The 18,152-nt window shown below is 35.9% G+C and overlaps 1 protein-coding gene across 1 annotated transcript in view; it reads right to left on the minus strand.

The window, feature by feature from the left end:
* Nucleotides 1-2,097: 2,097 nt before the first annotated feature.
* The window catches only part of LOC130047474 (uncharacterized), a 73,911-nt gene continuing 57,856 nt past the window's right edge, over nt 2,098-18,152 (minus strand). Inside the window, exons 3-9 of the mRNA XM_056142698.1 lie at nt 15,439-15,642; nt 12,454-12,635; nt 12,163-12,337; nt 3,437-9,916; nt 3,161-3,313; nt 2,505-2,712; nt 2,098-2,376 (exon numbers count right to left, since the gene is read on the minus strand). Coding sequence (XP_055998673.1) covers nt 2,513-2,712; nt 3,161-3,313; nt 3,437-9,916; nt 12,163-12,337; nt 12,454-12,635; nt 15,439-15,642 — 7,394 coding nt within the window. The 3' untranslated portion in view covers nt 2,098-2,376; nt 2,505-2,512. The remainder of the gene's footprint in view (nt 2,377-2,504; nt 2,713-3,160; nt 3,314-3,436; nt 9,917-12,162; nt 12,338-12,453; nt 12,636-15,438; nt 15,643-18,152) is intronic.

Below are 18,152 nucleotides of genomic sequence, written 5' to 3' on the forward strand. Positions count from 1 at the left end.
TGACCAATACCTGTAATGCCTAAAACGTGAGGCACCAAAAGGGTTACAAAATTTGAGATAGCCCATTGGAATATCTATTTATATATGAAAATGCATCTATTGATTGTGACAAATGAATATGACAAGTGGTGATGCAATATATCTTTGTCTCGATAAAGGAAATTACCATTCAACAAAACATAGAAACTTTATATACCTATAAAAAGAAACAAACAGAATTACGGTAATTTTATGAAGAATAATGAGGTGCTTTCATTAATGGAGATAGACAAATAATCGCCGCTTATGTAAATTGCCCATATATTTTCTTTGTTCTACACTCCCATATTACAAACAGCCTACAAATCTATTCCTTCAATATCATTGCATTTTATGAATCGCAATATCTTCATGGAGAGATTTCTCAAGTGAGGCTCCGGGTTAGTATATATTGTAGGTCCTCAGTACCTCTTGCTTGTTGTAAGAAGCGACTAAATGGTAAAGTCCTTCTGATAAGACCGCAAAAACCGAGGTCCCATGTCTCAGTAGATATAGCACGATAAAGAACTCTCCCTGCGCCAAGGTTGTAAATGCTGAGTAAAGGCCTAAAATTTTCAACCCTTCAACGGTAATGGTGACATCTCCATATGAGTGAAAAATTATCGAGTGGGACGTTAAATAATATACATTATTATTCATGGAGAAATGGAAACCATGATATAACAAATGTCAATTCAGAAGAATACATATTGGTAAATGTAAATAGTATTATTGATTTATGGTAATAATCCGTAGAATATTTAATATAAAATAGCCATTATCATATGTTCTATTTCTATACAATTAATGTAATTTGTTTTTCATTATTGATGGCTGATACAAAGTTATATAAATGAAGTATGTTTTCATTAGAATCAATACTGTGTAAAATGATTAATCATACATGATTTAATTAGCTTGCAAATGACCTTTTCCAATGTACTTGTACACTCGATATTATCAGAATATGCTATGTCATTATATCCAAAAAGATGCTGAATACACATACATGTATACATGTATATCATAATGATCAATCAATTTTCATTAAATGCTCAGGAAATTTGATGATCTAGAGAGGGTCTCTTCTAGGGTTCATGTATATATCAAAATTCGTTCTTCTTTAGGGGGTTTCTTTGGATTTTCCTTTTTGACAAACAATAAGTACGGTGATATTTTTTATCGACCTGTGTGTTTTAAATCATGTATCGCTAAATCAAATTCAATGCCTAATATCGCCTTGCAAATATTGCTACAGTGCAATTATGTCCATATCACTAATAACCACATTGTAAGAAATTAGAATACATTTATTCCTGTTGGGGTTTCTAGGTTTTGACTTTCGAAATATTGTTATATTGTGTTGTATTAAAACGCACATGCTTTTTAAAGGAAATATATTGTAAAATCTATTGAAAATTCCAGACCATTTGATGAAATAATTATTGACATCTAATTCAGTCTCTCCGTGACTGTACGGACGTGATCAGGCATCTGTTGACCTCGGGCTGGGCGTTGGCCAGCAAATGGCTAATCAGGTCGTATAGACATTTGTAACCCTATCAAAATTAAATAACTGTATAGTATACCCCCTTACATATTTTTAAGTACTTGTTAACAATAAATTAATTCCTAATTAGCACAAATACATACACAGTGACATTATTTTCTATGTATACAATCCTCTCTGTGACGAAGTCGATCACTTTTCACAAAACGTGTTCGAAGAATATCTAAGAATACACTGAGTATACATGTAAGTGTGTACATACTATTAGTACAGTATCGCAACTCGAAGAGTCGGATCACGACGTGTCTTGTTCAATTGTTTGATCTGTGCCTCCCACGAGATGTGATCCAACTCTTTCGATCAAGTTACTGTACGAGAAATAATGAATTCATTATATACATCCTTGTACAGTAAAACACGGTTCTAGCGAACCTCTACGGACACAAAAAAAAAAAAAAAGAAAAAAAAAAAAAAAAAAAAAAAAAAGAAAAAAAAAAAAAAGAAAAAAAAAAATCAGTTCGATATAACCAAACTTCGTTATATCAAATGAATATTTCGTTTATATTTTCCTCTCAGAGGAGAATAGATATAACTTTGTAATAAGCGTGAATTTGTTATGAGCGTGTTCGTTATAAATGTGTTTTACTGTATATTTCAAGGACTCATTTAGGAAAAAGAATTTGATTCTTAATAAGCAAAATAAACAACAACAAAAAATGATAAACAAACAGACAAATAGTGCAATTCTTTTTTTGTGTCCGTAGTCCTGTCTGAGAAGCGGTTGGTCATTTTCCCAAACAAAAATGTTTGTTGATGTTTTGTCACAATGGTGGTACGGGTTCAGAAAACTGCAATGTAGTCATATGGAAAGTCATCAATACATACAAAAAACATATCTGTACACGATAAAAATAAATATTCAGATATCAATCCTCATCAATGTTTGTTGATCTAATCTAAGAGATAATATTTTTACCGGACAATTTATAAATGTGTATCCTCAATATCCAGTTCGTCTGCTTGAATATAGTTTGAGTTTTCTTCAACTTCGTGTTTTTCAGGTAATCCATTAAAACGGAGGTGATTTTTCAAGAAAGACAACCATGCCTTACACACTTTCACATCCGAAGTTTCAAAAACTACATTCTCCTCTCTTAAGCATTGCAATCGTAATCCAAAATGACCTACAAAATTGTGATGTGAATATATTGAAACGGAAATCGCAATTGCAAGCATCAAAGTAATACTAATTTAAATCTTTAATGCCTGCTATAGTTTCATTGGAAAATTCAGATTTTATCTTTAAGATATTTGGGAATTTTTCCTGGACAAAAGGGTACCGATAAATTTGTAAATTGACAGCATTTGAAATGATATACAAAGACAGGATAACTTTAAATCAATGTGTATCACATCTGACATTTTTATAAATATCCAACAAAGCGTTTCCAAAAATTCCATATCACAAAATCGTTAGCACAAACGCGGTAAGATTTGCATTGAAATAAAAAATGGAAAGATAATTTTGTGGCGGGTAAGGGGACGGAAGATTTAATCATTTAATAGTGAAACTGTTTTATTAGTAAGAGGTCTTCCGTAAAATCTTCAAAATTAAATTCTAGAACTGTTTACCATTGACTTGCGACATGTGAACATCTTTTATTTCTGTCAGTTTTCTCTGTTTGCCTGGTTCTGTGCCCCATGAAATAACTGGAGGGAATCCACGTTGAAACGCCACAACAACAGGTTTTCTTTTGCCGTTGTGTTTGACCAGAAGAAAATGTCCTTGAAATAGATAGCATGGCATCAATATAAGATACTATCTATTTAATGTCGGGTTTAAAAATAGAACTAGCAATTCTTAAGAGTTATTGTCCTACTAATATATTCAAAATAGCAATGTCTCACCTTTTGGGGATGGGCTCATGCTTTTCTGTAATGTAGCCTCAAGCTGCAGCTGGTTCAACATTTTCGTTAAGTTCATAGGAATAGTCTGCATCAATTCCCAAATACAATCTGTCAATATGGACGCAGTATATGTTGAAACGCGCTGAGGGCAGAAATGGAACTCTATCGACATAGATTTTTGTGTTTCGTAATGTTGTACATGGAACATTGTTTCAAAACTTGGATCTCTTTCAGTCTGAGTTGAAATTAGATTAATGTACTGATGATCAACATTGTCCATTGTTTGAAACAGGAAGGCGTGCGTTTTGTGCAATTTGGTGTCGAATTCTTGAAGCTCCATTATGTCAGCAATTGAATAAAGACTATGTGAATTGGTCTCTTCTAGAATATTTTTGTTTTCATCTATAACATCTTTAATCGTTGCATCAGGTCGTAGAAAGTTTGGCGATACCATTGGGATGAAGTTGGTACAAGGTGAAATTTCCTCCTGGCATTCCTGAATATGTAAACGCAAGTCAACTTCCATCAATAGTGGTACTCTTTCTGCATTAGTCATTTTATGCAAAGCGATTTGAAATGCACTACATACAATAGTGCTCATCGTCCATTCATTATCCAATGCAAGATTCTGCAATATACGAACATCAGCGAGTGGGAGAGATATTTTAGTTATGTCATCATTGGAATCAAGCAGAGGAGCAATGCTTTTCAAAGTTGCTGAGGTTTTACACAAACGAAGTCGTTTCTTCCAGTAATCTTTGGATTTATCTGCAACAGCATGGACTGATTTAGTATACAACGAAAAAAAGTCCATGTTTACTTTATCAAGCCACGCAGGAACTGGCATTCCTGCAACGACATATGCCGAGATATTTTGTAAGTCTTTTTGAACAATTCTTCCACAAAATACATCACAGTGCGTTCGATTGCAAAATATATGAAGAATGGCTTTGTTGCCTAGATCTTGATATACAACAGATACCGGAACATCTTTGTCTATGATCTTCATTTTGAATGCTTCTTTCGTTTTAGCATGCTCGAATGGAAGAATGAAATCCTCAACGTCTACATAGCTGGTAGATAAATTCGCATGACCAGGTATATCTACTGCACCACGCAGTGTCGAATTTATTCTTATCATAAATTGCATTGCTACTCTCCATATTTCTGGTTTCCTCATGTTGGGGGATATTGAAAATGAGAATCCAAGACAAGATTTATGTTGTTGGACGTTTGCCATGTGTCTTGTAATCGGTGATAAACTCTTTGAATTATCTTGGCCATCATCCAACAATTCCTTTGAGTTGACTGTGGATATTTTATCAGATAGAAACCCTGCCAGTTCCTGAACGCTATAATCACCAGATAACAGCAACAGAATGGGGATCTTCACTTTTGTGATTGAAAATATGGCATTTATGATCTCAATAGCATTTTGCGAATCTAGTCCAAAGTGGTCTAATGTATGACTATCTTCTATTTCAGATGCGTCAATCATCAAAACTTGTGCTGAAGTTTCTTTTACAAGATTTAACATGTCTCCGGATTCATAGGTCTTTTCGTCTACAGACACTGACTTTTGGAGCGATTCGGTTTCAACAGGAATGATACCCTTGTATTTTGATTTTGACCATTTCAAGTTATTTGCAGTTAAAAACCTCTTGATATCAAAATCTACAAATATTCCCTGAGTTTGGTCTGACAGAAACATTTGTGTAAGGGCACGACATATTTGATCAGCGGATATCAAGTTTATACCTTTGTGAAAAAAGATGTCTTTCAATGTGGGGTCCGATCCCATTCCGATATCCAAGGCACCCCAGTTAATTACCTGTGCAGGGAGTCCTAAAGATCTTCTGTAGTATGCAAAGCTGTCTTGAAATGCATTTCCTGCTGCGTAATTTGTTTGCGAGTAGTTTCCAAACACAGATGCAATACTAGAATGCATGGTAAATATGTCAAGGTCCATATGTTTGGTAACAACATGGAGATTCCACGTACCAAGTACCTTTACAGTAAGCGGCAAATCAAATTTTTCCTGTGCCATTTTCGGTACTGTGCTGTCATTAATTACAGCGGCGCCTTGGAAAACACCACGGATGGGAAAATCTGGTATCTCTTGCTGAAGTGAGCGGATGACTTTTGTGAGATCGTTTAGATTTGTGATATCAACAGCTTTGTGAATGACTTCAACTCCATACAGATTCTTGATATTATAAATTCTCTTTTCCGCATCACGTGTTAGAGGGCGCCTTGATAGTGATACTATTTTCTTAGCGTTTCTTTTAGAAAGGTATTTGACAATGAGCCACCCTAAACCTGTTAACCCCCCTACAACAACGTAGGCACTGTCGCTTCTAATAAGACATTCCTGTGTTGTCCTCATCTCGACATTTCTTAAAATTTCTTTGATCTGCAATGGCCTTTCATGTACGGGAACGTCTTGTCCTTTTGTCTTTTTCAAAACAGACATTAGAATTCGGAATGCTCTTTGGGATACACCGCGTAATTGTTTGGGTTTAAATAAATCAGAGACGTCTATAAGACGAAACGTGATTGAACGATCTTCAGCCATCAACACTGATGGCAGAGTACCTCTTAAAGAGATACATTGCTGTGCATTTGGAAATAATAGTCGAAAAGTGTCCTTGTCTTCGTATCCATAACCCGATAACAACACTAGTTCAGTTGCACTTGTGTTTTGCGTGTTCTTGCTCCAGGGATTCTTCAGGTAGGATACATTGCATTTCTTATCCTTAAGCAGGTGAAAAAGGAAATTGAAAATTGCCAAATCTTTCTGATTGAAAGCTACAAACACGTTCGATTTCTTTTCTATACGATCAGCTATGGTCAATGCAATAATTATGGCATGTAGATGTCCAACTTTATAGCCGTCGAGACCCGATTTAGCAAGGACACAATTTTTGTCAATTTCCATTTTTGTCTTCAGTTCCATCTGACAGCATGCGACTACTTCGGTGTCTTTACTTCCAAGTTTAGCGGTGCCAATGAGTTCACATATTGTTATTTCTTTTCCAGTGACTTTGGTATCTGAACAATGCAGTTCAACAGAGTCATTATTGGGAAAGAAAAAGGTGCCTGCTGTGCATGGAAGTGCATGGGCTGGTATTACACAAATGGAATTAGAATTTGGAGTAATGGATACTGCTGGACAAGGAATGGCAAGGAAAGATGGTGCACTTCCATCAAGTTCATGTCGAATGTAAACTGGTTGTTGCACTTTCTGAAAACTTTGTTTGTATAAACATGTGTGAAAATTTTCAGGCATCTTTAAAAGTTCATTAGCATATATAGTATTTCGTCTAATGGCATATTCACACGGAACTTGCCTACTTGTCGCAGTTCCATGCATTTCGGAACATATTTTCATGATATTTTCCAGTGCAAATTCACTTAGACTGTCTATGTCTAGTAATGTAAAAGAGAGTTCTGTTCCCTCTTGCGACACAGATCGAACCATGCCCCATAATTCTGCTCCAACTACTCGTGTTGTCTTTGATACACAGGGTTGTGTCTCGTTTGTAACGACCAATATGTCCCACTTCTCCTTGAAAATTGATTTCAAAAGTTGTAAAAAAACATAGGTTGTTTTTCTCATGGAATCCATTAGGCGTTGCCCAGTTGTAGTTTCATCTATTCCTGGAAGCCCCGGGGCAAAAATGACAGAAATATTCGGTGTTTCTGCAATTTCATGAAGAGTTGACAATAATTCATTGTCAAAAGTTTTTGTTAGATGGAAGGAGCAAACTTTGACACTTTTTCGGGTTTGGCGAAATGACTGTTCTATACAGGAAAGGTAGTCTGTGTTCCACGACAGAACAAAGGTCGTCATTTCTGCAGGTTTCGGAGCAGTCAAATCGATTGGTTTCCAAGTTTCATAATACGATAAAGCATGTATATCATCAGGTGAATTAACCTTTTCTATCTCAAAATTGTACATTTCAGCAACAACAGTGCCATTCATTTGTATCAGGAGAATGTTGAAGCATGCATTATTTGCGTTGTCATACACAAGGGTTGTGTAGCAAATCATATGCTGCAATGGCCGCTGCCTCTGTATCAAATTCAAGACTTTAACCGGCAAAATTCTTGTTTTTTGACAATTTCCATTCACAGCTTTAATCCCAAAGCATGACTGAAACATGGTGTCTAGAATGACAGGGTGTAGACAGGTTCTGGGAATTTCTTTCATGACTTCATCGGAGAGATAAATTTCACAGACAGTTTCTCTGTCCCTAATCACACATTTCTTTATCGTTTGATATACTGGACCATGTTGAAATCCTAAACTTTGCAGCATCTTGTATACAATGCGAGATTCCTTTTCTGTGTTGAGCAATGAGAGGAATCTTTGGACATTTAAGACGGGAATTCTTGGTAAGTCAACTTCTGTTATTCTTCCTGATGACAATAATGTTTGACTTCCCGAAGAATATGCATCAAAGTGAATGACGTGTTGATTATCCTGCCTTGTCTTTACTACAATGTTTTGTTCGCTGTCTTTGACTATGAACGCCCTATGGATAGACCACGAAACACACACTTCTGTAATTCCACTTCTTGCTCCGAGATAATTCCCAATTTCCAAACCAATTTCCCCATAAAGGGCACCAGGAACTACTGTACTCCCGTCTACAACATGTTCGTGGACAAAGGGTGTGTTTTCTTGACTTATTACAATATCAAACTGCGCTGCACGTCCAGGGACCTGTGTTATCAGCATGATATTTCTATTGCTTTGTTCTCCATTGAGCAAACTTCGAATTTTCTCAGATTTCACCAGGTGTTTCCGTTTACTGAATTGATACTTTGGGATTGGAAGAATATTGTTCCGACATGGGACAATATTATCCCACCGAAGAGGAATGCCTTTTCCAAATATATCAATGAACGATTTTCGAAAAATTTCAATTTCGCAGTTTCTTTTCATAGAGGGAAGGGCTTCCTCAATAGAGTCAGGAAATATGTTTGATAAATGTGCTCGCAAAACCGGATTTGGTCCTATTTCAAGAAAAAAAGCATTTGGGTTTCTCCTTTTCGCTTCCTCTATTGCATGACGAAAGAGAACTGGTTTAAATACATTTGCAGACCAGTAGGATGGAGATCCGAACGTATCGTCTGCCAATCTTCCTGAAACTGTTGATATGACGGTCGTCTTTGGGCACTTCCATTCAAGTTCAGATAATATTTCCTCTAATTTCAAACTGGCATCTTTAATTAAATGGCTATGATATGCACATTTAACGTTCAAAGGAATGATTTTCGCCTGATGAGAAGCAAGTTCCATTTTCAACTCGTCAATAGCTGCAATGTCACCAGATACTGCACAGGAAAGATAACTGTGATAAACAGCTATGTTAGCTTTTCCGTATTTGAGATTACTGCATTTTTCTTCAATGACTTCAATTGGACAGTTCTGTACCACTATCATTTTGCCGACACTTTCGTTCGCCAAATTAAGAGAGCGAAAATAAATCACTCTAACTGCATCTTTTAGAGACAGTGTTCCACATGCATATGCTGCTGCCACTTCGCCGACCGACTGACCTACAATAGTATCAGGGCAAATTCCAGCATATTCCCAAAGGTGGGTAAGGGCTACTTGACAAGCAAATATTGCAAGATGATTTTTCAAAGGGTCTAAAATGTCCTCTTCGTTTTCAAAGATTGATTCTATCGACACAGTAGTCAAAGAAGACAGGTAATCGTCAATCTCTTGTGTTGTTTTCCTGAAGATCTGATCATAGGTAATAAATTCTTTGCACATTTTTCTCCAAGTTGTGCCGACTCCACAGTACACAAATATGATTTTTGGTTTTTCTTTCCAAACCACTTTCACTGGCAATTCTTCACTTACGAAGCTTTCAATTTCATTGGTTAATTCTGACATTTCTTCTACGACAAAAACTTTGCGATATCTATAATGATTTCTGAAATGTGTCGTTGTACTTGAAAGATCTCTAAGATCAACGTCTTTATGCAGCGAATCTAGTAGATGTTTAGCTAAATTGTACAATGCAATTAAATCCTCAGCAGATAAAATGACATAGCTTTTCAAGCTTAGACTCGTATTCATTCTGTGGATAATCATATTTTCATTTTTCTGAAAATCTGTTATTATTGCATGAGAATTTGTTCCTCCGAATCCAAAGCAATTAACAGAAGCTATTCTATTCCCCGTTTTGTTTTTGAACCATTTTTCAACCGATTGACATACTTTTAGTTTGCATTCACGAAACGGAATTTTAGGATTCAACGACTCAGCATGAATTGATGGCACCAAGAGTTCATGTTTCATCATCAAAAGAACTTTAATTAATGCAGCTGCACCTGCACCCGACTCCAAGTGACCAATATTTGTTTTGACTGAGCCTATCGGTATGTCTTGATGGGCATATTTGGAAAAGAAAGATCCCAATGCACTCACTTCCGTGAAATCGCCGACGGATGTTCCAGTACCTATAACCAAGGAAGATTTCATGTCTTTTTTATACACACATTCATATACTATATGTATAGTCAGTATCCATATATTTATAGGTAATGTAGAAGAAATTACTTTTCGACTTGATTAACTGAAATAAGAAGATAATGATATTTCAATATCTTCTAGAGAGACCGAAATCTGACATCACAAATTGTAGTATCTCTGTTCTTGATAGCATGTTAAACGATTTTTATTTATAACAATCCTGATGTTGAAACCAGTATTTGAATAGTTAAAGTTAATCATAAGCTATGGCGATACCATATGTTTCATTGATGAAAACTTTATAGAGGAAATATTGCATTGGACAACATCTTTTTTACGATCGCTTCGTTACTTAGACCTAACATCGGATTAATTTTGATTTAAAATTTTAAGCCAGTAACTCTAGAATACGGTGTGGTAAGTTTGATTGAAATTGGCTACATGGAGAAATGAAACCTTAACAACAGGCATCCAGGCAGATGAAAGACAAAATTAATTTTATCAGAAATAATTGGTTTTATTTAAGATATTTTAAGTATATGGCTTAGGTGAGGTAATTTTTTTCTAGATCTCCCAAGAGATAGAATTGAATCATTTCGATGCTATTGACTCTTTACTTTAGGTGATTATTGACAACAATGCATACATTTGAGAGGTTCATGTATCTACTGCAGATAGTATCGAATGTTTTCCTATACAACTATATCAAAACAAATACCAAAGCTGTTTTTTTGCAAAACAAAGATATGTTAAATCACATTTTTATCCTGAACACGACCTCTCCGTACATCAGACTAAATGACGTCACAGTGAAACAGTGCGTCACGGTTGTCAAATCCACTTCTACATCATTTGGAAAATGGCATACAATAGTAGCATTTAATAACGCAATGTATATGTATGTAAAACTTATACAGTACCAAATTTGATGCACCAGATGCGCATTTCGACAAATAATGTCGCTTCAGTGATGCTCAAGCCGAAATTTTGGAAATTCGAAATAACAATAAACTTGTAAGAGCTAAAAGGAAAACCAGAGTGCCAAAAACTGGAGCCAAATTCGTCCAAGGATCAGAGCTATGCACGAGGGAGATAGTCCTTAATTTTGAAAAAACCAAAGTGCCAAAAACTGGAGCCAAATTCGTCCAAGGATCAGGGCTATGCATGAGGGAGAAAATCTTTAATTTTGAATGAATTTCTAAATTTTATCTCAGCAATTAAATATACATCCGTATTTTCAAGCTAGTAACGAAGTACTTAGCTACTGGGCTGTAGAGACCCCCGGGGACTAACAGTTCAACAGCAGAGGGCTCGACCCAGGGGTCGTTATGTAAAACTTATACGGTACCAATTTTGATGCACCAGATACGCATTTCGACAAATAATGTCTCTTCAGTGATGCTCAAGCAACTGGAACCAAATTCGTCCAATCAATTGTATGCGCTACTGATATATCGTTCCAAACGGGTACAGACAATCAAAAAAGAAAATGAATTGTATGGAGGTGTGCGAATAAGGAATTTGCACATGTGAAAGATGGGAATAATTTCCTGATAGTTTTAAAGAATCCAACATGCAGAGGAGACAAGAATCTGAACGAATCTTGCTAGACAAAGTGTGATTTGTCGCTATGTTGTTTTAAAATTGATTTTAGTGCAGGTACTTTTAAAAATGACAATGTTTGATTCTATTTCTTCTAATTTTCTATAATTTCACCAGTACCTTTGTGTTGGTGTGATTGCGCTTTTTATTAACAGGATTTCAATTATCGAATAAATTTAACCAGCTTGAAATCTTGATTCTTCTGGTGGATAAAGAAAGCTTGTCAAAATTAAAACTGCCAAAATGACTATTCATATAAATATCGTAATGCTTTGAAAATAAAAATAGCACCAAAACTAAACTCTAGAAAAATTAGCCAAATATTCTCAACGCCGCAATTACCTGATCAACTGTAAGTTATATGTCAATTTAGTGGCATTTTCCATTGTATAGAGGCAATCCAATGTAGTATTATATCGTATCAGATGACATACTCGATCACGTGACACTGGATAATGTGTCCCCATGAAGGCATTAGCTACTCTGCACTTTATTTCAGTATGATATCCCATATAAAGGTATATATTTCGATGACAGTAGATATGTTAAGTGTCATTTTTACTCAATTAACACTATCTCGGGTACCCTCAATTACACAATATTGTCTTAAATGGCAGTATATTTTACTCACCATGGGCTTCTATGTACTGTACAGAGGTGGGTGGAATTTTACTTTTTCGAAAAATGGTTTCCATTAACTTCTCTTGTTGTTCACCAGATGGGGAAGTAATCGGAGAACTCAAGTGACCATCTTGGTTAAGCCATGTAAAAACCGTACCCCATATCTTGTTCTTATCGCGGATTGCCTAAAGTGAGACAATATAATAAATGTTAACGATTGGTTTTGTTGAGAACAGGTAATACTAATCTATTATCGCAAAATACACGTATCATGAAATACAAGCGAAAACATGAAATTTACATCTACAAGTCTTTTCAGTATTACAATCCCACATCCTTCCCCGCGGGCATATCCATCTGCATCCTTTGAAAACGCATGACACTTTCCAGTTGGTGAGGCCATTCTTGCTGATGATAAGGTTATGAAAGTTTCTGGGCCAAGGATAAAACTCACACCTCCAGAGATTGCTAATGAAATTTCACCTGAAGCAAAATGGGCAAATGTTCAAGAAACGACATATTCTAAACAACTAGTTTACTTTATCATAAGGATGGACTTAGAAACGTCTTGAATATAATTTATGTAATGAAATTCAGTTGCTGTAATGAATATTGCATTTGTTATCAAAATACCTTCAAACATTTTCAAATTTTACTACATATATTGAAGAACAGCAACAATTCGGACGATGTTTTGCGATAATTAAACATATTCATTTGTCCTACATCGCGACGATCTATATTTAGTATCAAACATTGCAAATGATTGAAAACCATTTTATGAATTCAAAAGATGTTCTATGCATTTTTGATGTTTATATCGCTCAACTGATTCGATAGGGAAGAGCTTGTTCTGAGTATGATCAGTTTGTAAATCGAGGCAGGCTACTGACAAACAAGTTGATGTAGAGGTGTTTCAACAGTCTCGTTTAAAGTCAGCATTTCACACATTCTATGGTCGTTATAATGATCTAGTATGCATATACAACATATCATTGGATCAAATGCTGTCTGACGTGTTTCATACCGATTATCAGGGCGTTCTTGTCACACTGATTTTCACTACGGATTACTCCGTTTATCTGATCAAGATATAGGGTTCACGGCGGGTTTGACTGGTCAATAGGGGAGGTTTATTCCCATGGCACCTGAATCCACCCCTCGTGGTTTTTATTCTTCCGATTTTCATTCCAATATCAATCAGTTGGAAGTTGTGTCTCGGCAACAAAATTATTTACGTAAAGGTGCTTTATTTTGATAAATTAAGAATATGTGCAGATCAAGAATCAAGATATTGTATCAAGTTTTGTCTATGGAGTCTCCAATCGATAGATGTAAATAGTAAATGAAGCTTCTACAAATTTAGTAGTCCGGGGTAATCGACAATCAATAAAGCGTACATCAGTACATGTTTAAGATATGCTTATCCGTGCGTATCCAGTAGACAGGAGATACTTACTCATCCTAGGCACCTGATTCCATCTCTGATACATTCAGGGTCCGTGTTTGCCCAACCCTCTATTTTGTATTCCTTGTGGGAGTTATGAGATTGACAAGTGTTCGTTTTCTTCACCTTTCATTGATATATTCAATTGACAAGAGTAAACATGTCTTTGTATACTATAGTGCATGAAGGAAATGTGATGATAAAGAAGAGTAGTCAGTCTCAACATTCCTATAAGAATACAAATTTCAGAGTAGGACAAACACGGACCCCGGGCACGCCAGGGGAGGGACCAGCACTCAGAAATCCTTGGATGTCTTGCCCTCGTTAATACGATAACATCCAATGATAAATTTGATGCATGTTTATCTATGACGCTACAGCCTACTGCACTACGTACAGAACATAGTGCAATAGGGAGCGATGTATTATTCCATACCGTAGTGCAGTAGTCTGTGACGTATGCATCAAATTCTCTCTTGGATGCAATCGTATTACATCCGAGGTCTATGTCCAGTACTCTAAACATCCGAGGAGCTCCGATTAATTTGACTGGGTACCCGGGAGGAGCAAGCATCTCCTGTTGAACGGTCACATACGCTGTGTGCCCTAAATCAGTTACCAATCTCAGAAATCTCATAAAACTACAAAATTAAGTGTAGGACAAACTCGGACCCCTAATAACACATGTAGTTGGGTAAGGTGTCTAAGAGAAGTAAGTATACCTGGCCATATCCTTGTATAGTTAGATCATTCAGTAGTGCATTGAATAATTGCTTTAATTTTGTCGTACGAATATCTGCTTACACTTGTATTAACACACCGATTAATCTAACATGTTTACAAGCATGAAAGGTGAAGATAACGAACAGTAATCAATCTCATAACTCCTATAAGCAATACAAAATAGAGAGCTGGGCAAACACGGACCCCTGGATATACCAGAGGTGGGAACAGGTGCCTAGGAGGAGTAATAATCCCCTGTCGACCGGTCACGTCCGCCGTATATGTATCTTTCGCTTTCGGTGCTTTCAAATTATTGATAGTTGTTAAATGTCAACAATGTTATGATTTATCAAATAGAACGAAATTAAGGACGTACATTAAAGATAATGGTTGTGCGTAAGAAGGTATGACAGATGCGATTAAGATTGATAGATATTGTGTTTATTTGGACGACTTCGATTGTATACAAATTATCCGAGTGATGTTTCACAATATTTAAATTTTCTGTTCGTAAATGTGTGCCAACTACACAATGCTATAGACGAAATTAAAAGGAGAGTTTACAAACGTCCCTATTAACAAGGTGTATCCCGTAGCGTGAATTATCTATTATTAAAATAATGTGAACCGTCATTTTGCAAATAGAAATATTTGATGTCGTAAAGTCAGTTAAGATACCATGGGACTACATATAAGATACATGTAAATGTGTGTGCTTTATTTCGCTCCAGCTTAAATATTTAGAGTAGTTATATGTATCTAATTCTTCTACAATCTTTGTCGGCCAATTTCTCAAACCGATCTTGGACTATTTTCAGAGTTGATTATCCTTAGAAATTTGACTTAAAAACACACATCCTCAATTGTGGGAATTCATACACTATGTTTTAAGATGTTCGATACATTTGATTCTCATTTCCAAACAAAACCTAATTTCTAACCGGGATATGCTATTTTTCTGCAAATCATGAAACGTTTTAGACGTACATTATATCTACGTTTTTCTTTTATCCTCTATTCTTCATTATAAATCTTATAACTGTGTCCTATACGGTAGCACTTGTGATAGGCGTAGAATATATCATGATCATACAATATCTAAGTAAAAGTGATTACCATTCCTTAACGCCTGTGATGCCGTATGTATAGCAACCATGGAGGAGGAGCATGCTGTTTCTATGGTCATTGCTGGTCCAAGTAAATTGTAGTAGTAAGCCACTCTTGCTGATAGAATACTACTGGCAGTACCTGTGACTGTTGTATTTGAACTGTTAAGTTTTGCTGAGCGTACCATGCAATCCCAGTCATGATTCATTGCACCTATGAGAAAAGAAATAATTTTATTTGTATGACAGGTGAAGATAACAGTGATCAATCTCATAACTCCTATAAGCAATACAAAATAGAGAGTTGGGCAAACATGGACCCATACCAGAGGTGGAATCAGGTGTGTAGGTGGAGTAAGCACCCCCTGTTGACCAATCACACCCGCTGTGAGTCCTATATCTTAATGAGGGTATGTGTTTGTTGTATATTATTTCGAGAAGTATTTGTTCACATCGAGACTTTAGAATTATGAGAGGTTAACTTTTTGACTTTGGGTGAAACGTTTTTCGTCGTTGTAACATATACCTATGATGACTTTTACGCTTTCCATACAGACCGGAGTATCCTTTTTCCAATCTCAAAATGAATCATTTTTCTACTTTGTTAATACACAAACGCACGTTTTCAAAATGGTTATTCATTTCTTATGCATTTGAGATCACCCAAGACTACGAAGATATTGTTAATGAGGAACTCCAGCTTATTTTCACATCAACCTCAGAGTGCTTTTGCGTATAATCTGCGTGGTAAATAGCAAAGTAAATTTTGAATGACTGCCAACTAGATATCAATATTTCCTTTCCCCATTTTTGTTGAATAAACAACAGTCTAAAACGTCAAAGAATCTAATCTTTGATTCATAGTGTGGAATAGTCGTATAAATTGTTGAAAACTCATAAGTTTTGGAGTTGGTGAAGTGAGAAAAGATTCGAAATTTACGAACTTTCTTTATTACAATTTTCTTCATTTCTCTCATTTACACCACTTCTTGCAGAGGTTGTGGCACAATACAGTTGAAGTTTCTCCTTCATAACAGGATCCGTGGGAATCCGGTTTAGAAGTCCCCAGTACCATTTGCCTCTCGTAAGAGACAACGACACGGGTCGGTCTTTCAGATGAGACAACAAAGACCGAGGTCCCGTGTCACAGCAGGTGACAAGATTGCTCCCTGCTCAAAGGTGGTAAGCGCCGAACATAGGCCTAAATTTTATAGTCCTTCACCGGCAATGGCGGCATCTCAATATGAGTGCAAAATTCACAAGCGGTAGGTTAAACCCTAAACAACAAACAAACATTCACAACAGTTAACATTTTGGTGATGATCAATGGATCAATGATTTGGGATGGGGTAGAGCATGTGTGTATTTGTTAACATGGTTAACCATGTCAGCATCCGTGTGTCATCACCTCAAAGATTCCTAATTTCGATTTGAATACAGTGATAAGAGGAAAATTAGAACTGGAGAGAGAGAGAGAGAGAGAGAGAGAGAGAGAGAGAGAGAGAGAGAATAACGATTGAATATATGTATGTAATAAACATTAGGTACTGAAAAATAAAATCAATTCTGATAACTACATGCATGAATAAACTTAAACTCTTTTTGGTGGGAGTTTTTTAAATGAAAGTGTATCTCTTTACTTGTTGGATAAACGGAAGTCTCCAATTAATAGTTTAAAATTGAGACATAAGGAAACATTGTAAATAAAACTTTTGAAAATGTTCGATCCATTTTCGGTGCATAAAGAGGAATGAGGGAGAGGAGGAGAGTGTTATGGTGTCGCAATCTGTGTACTAGTCGTTTAGTTTATTTTTAATTGTATGCTATAGTAACTAAATGTATATTTAGGCAGGAAGATATCACTATGTAGAAAAAGACATTTATAGTGATGAGTCAGTTTAGTACGAGTCGTTGAGAAAATGTGTTCTTCAAACTGTGAGCGCTGAAGTTATATCTGTGTGTCCTTTGTGGTGATAAAGTATTGCCTGTTGGTAGCTGTCGTTGTTTTTTCTCTTTTTGTATGCACACACCGTTACAGTTATATGAGACAGCATCTTTCAAAAACTAAAAATTGATAGCTTTGATCTACGCCGATCGGATTCTGCATAAACAGAGTATGTGTCCTAGGCAACGTTGTACAATATGCAGCTATTTTAAGGTTTCCCGAACTAAATAATTAAAAATGACACTTCTTAAATTTGTTATTATATTGCCAGAATCCATGTTGCCACGGAAATGATAGACGAAATTATAAAAATATTTGATACATCAGAGAGGACACCCTTTTATTGTCACACGATCGTATTAGTCACGTGACCCGATAATTATACAGTTGTACATTCTAAAGGTCTTGCAAGTAAAAGATCCCCATATCATTCAATTTTTCATGTTACACGCTTTTTCATTGGTTGAAAAATTACTGGAATATCGTATCCAACGAAAAAAAAAATGACCGGAACTACTTTCTATTGGAATGTTGGAGATTCCTCTGGATGCTCCATATTTATATATAGATTAGGGAATCCTGAAAAGAATAACTTAACAATTCTATCGATCTATATAAATTTATGAAACAAAAAACAAACAAATATCAAATACAAATAATAATTAATCATGCAAAATTAAATAAACATGGCTATTTGAGGACACCCCCCCTCCCCCAATATAACAAAACACGCCTGCTTCTGCAATGCCAGGCTGAGAGTTAAATGTATTCAACCGGGG

The sequence above is a fragment of the Ostrea edulis genome, chromosome 1, assembly GCF_947568905.1.
Source record: "Ostrea edulis chromosome 1, xbOstEdul1.1, whole genome shotgun sequence".
NCBI classification, from domain to species: Eukaryota; Metazoa; Mollusca; class Bivalvia; order Ostreida; family Ostreidae; genus Ostrea; species Ostrea edulis.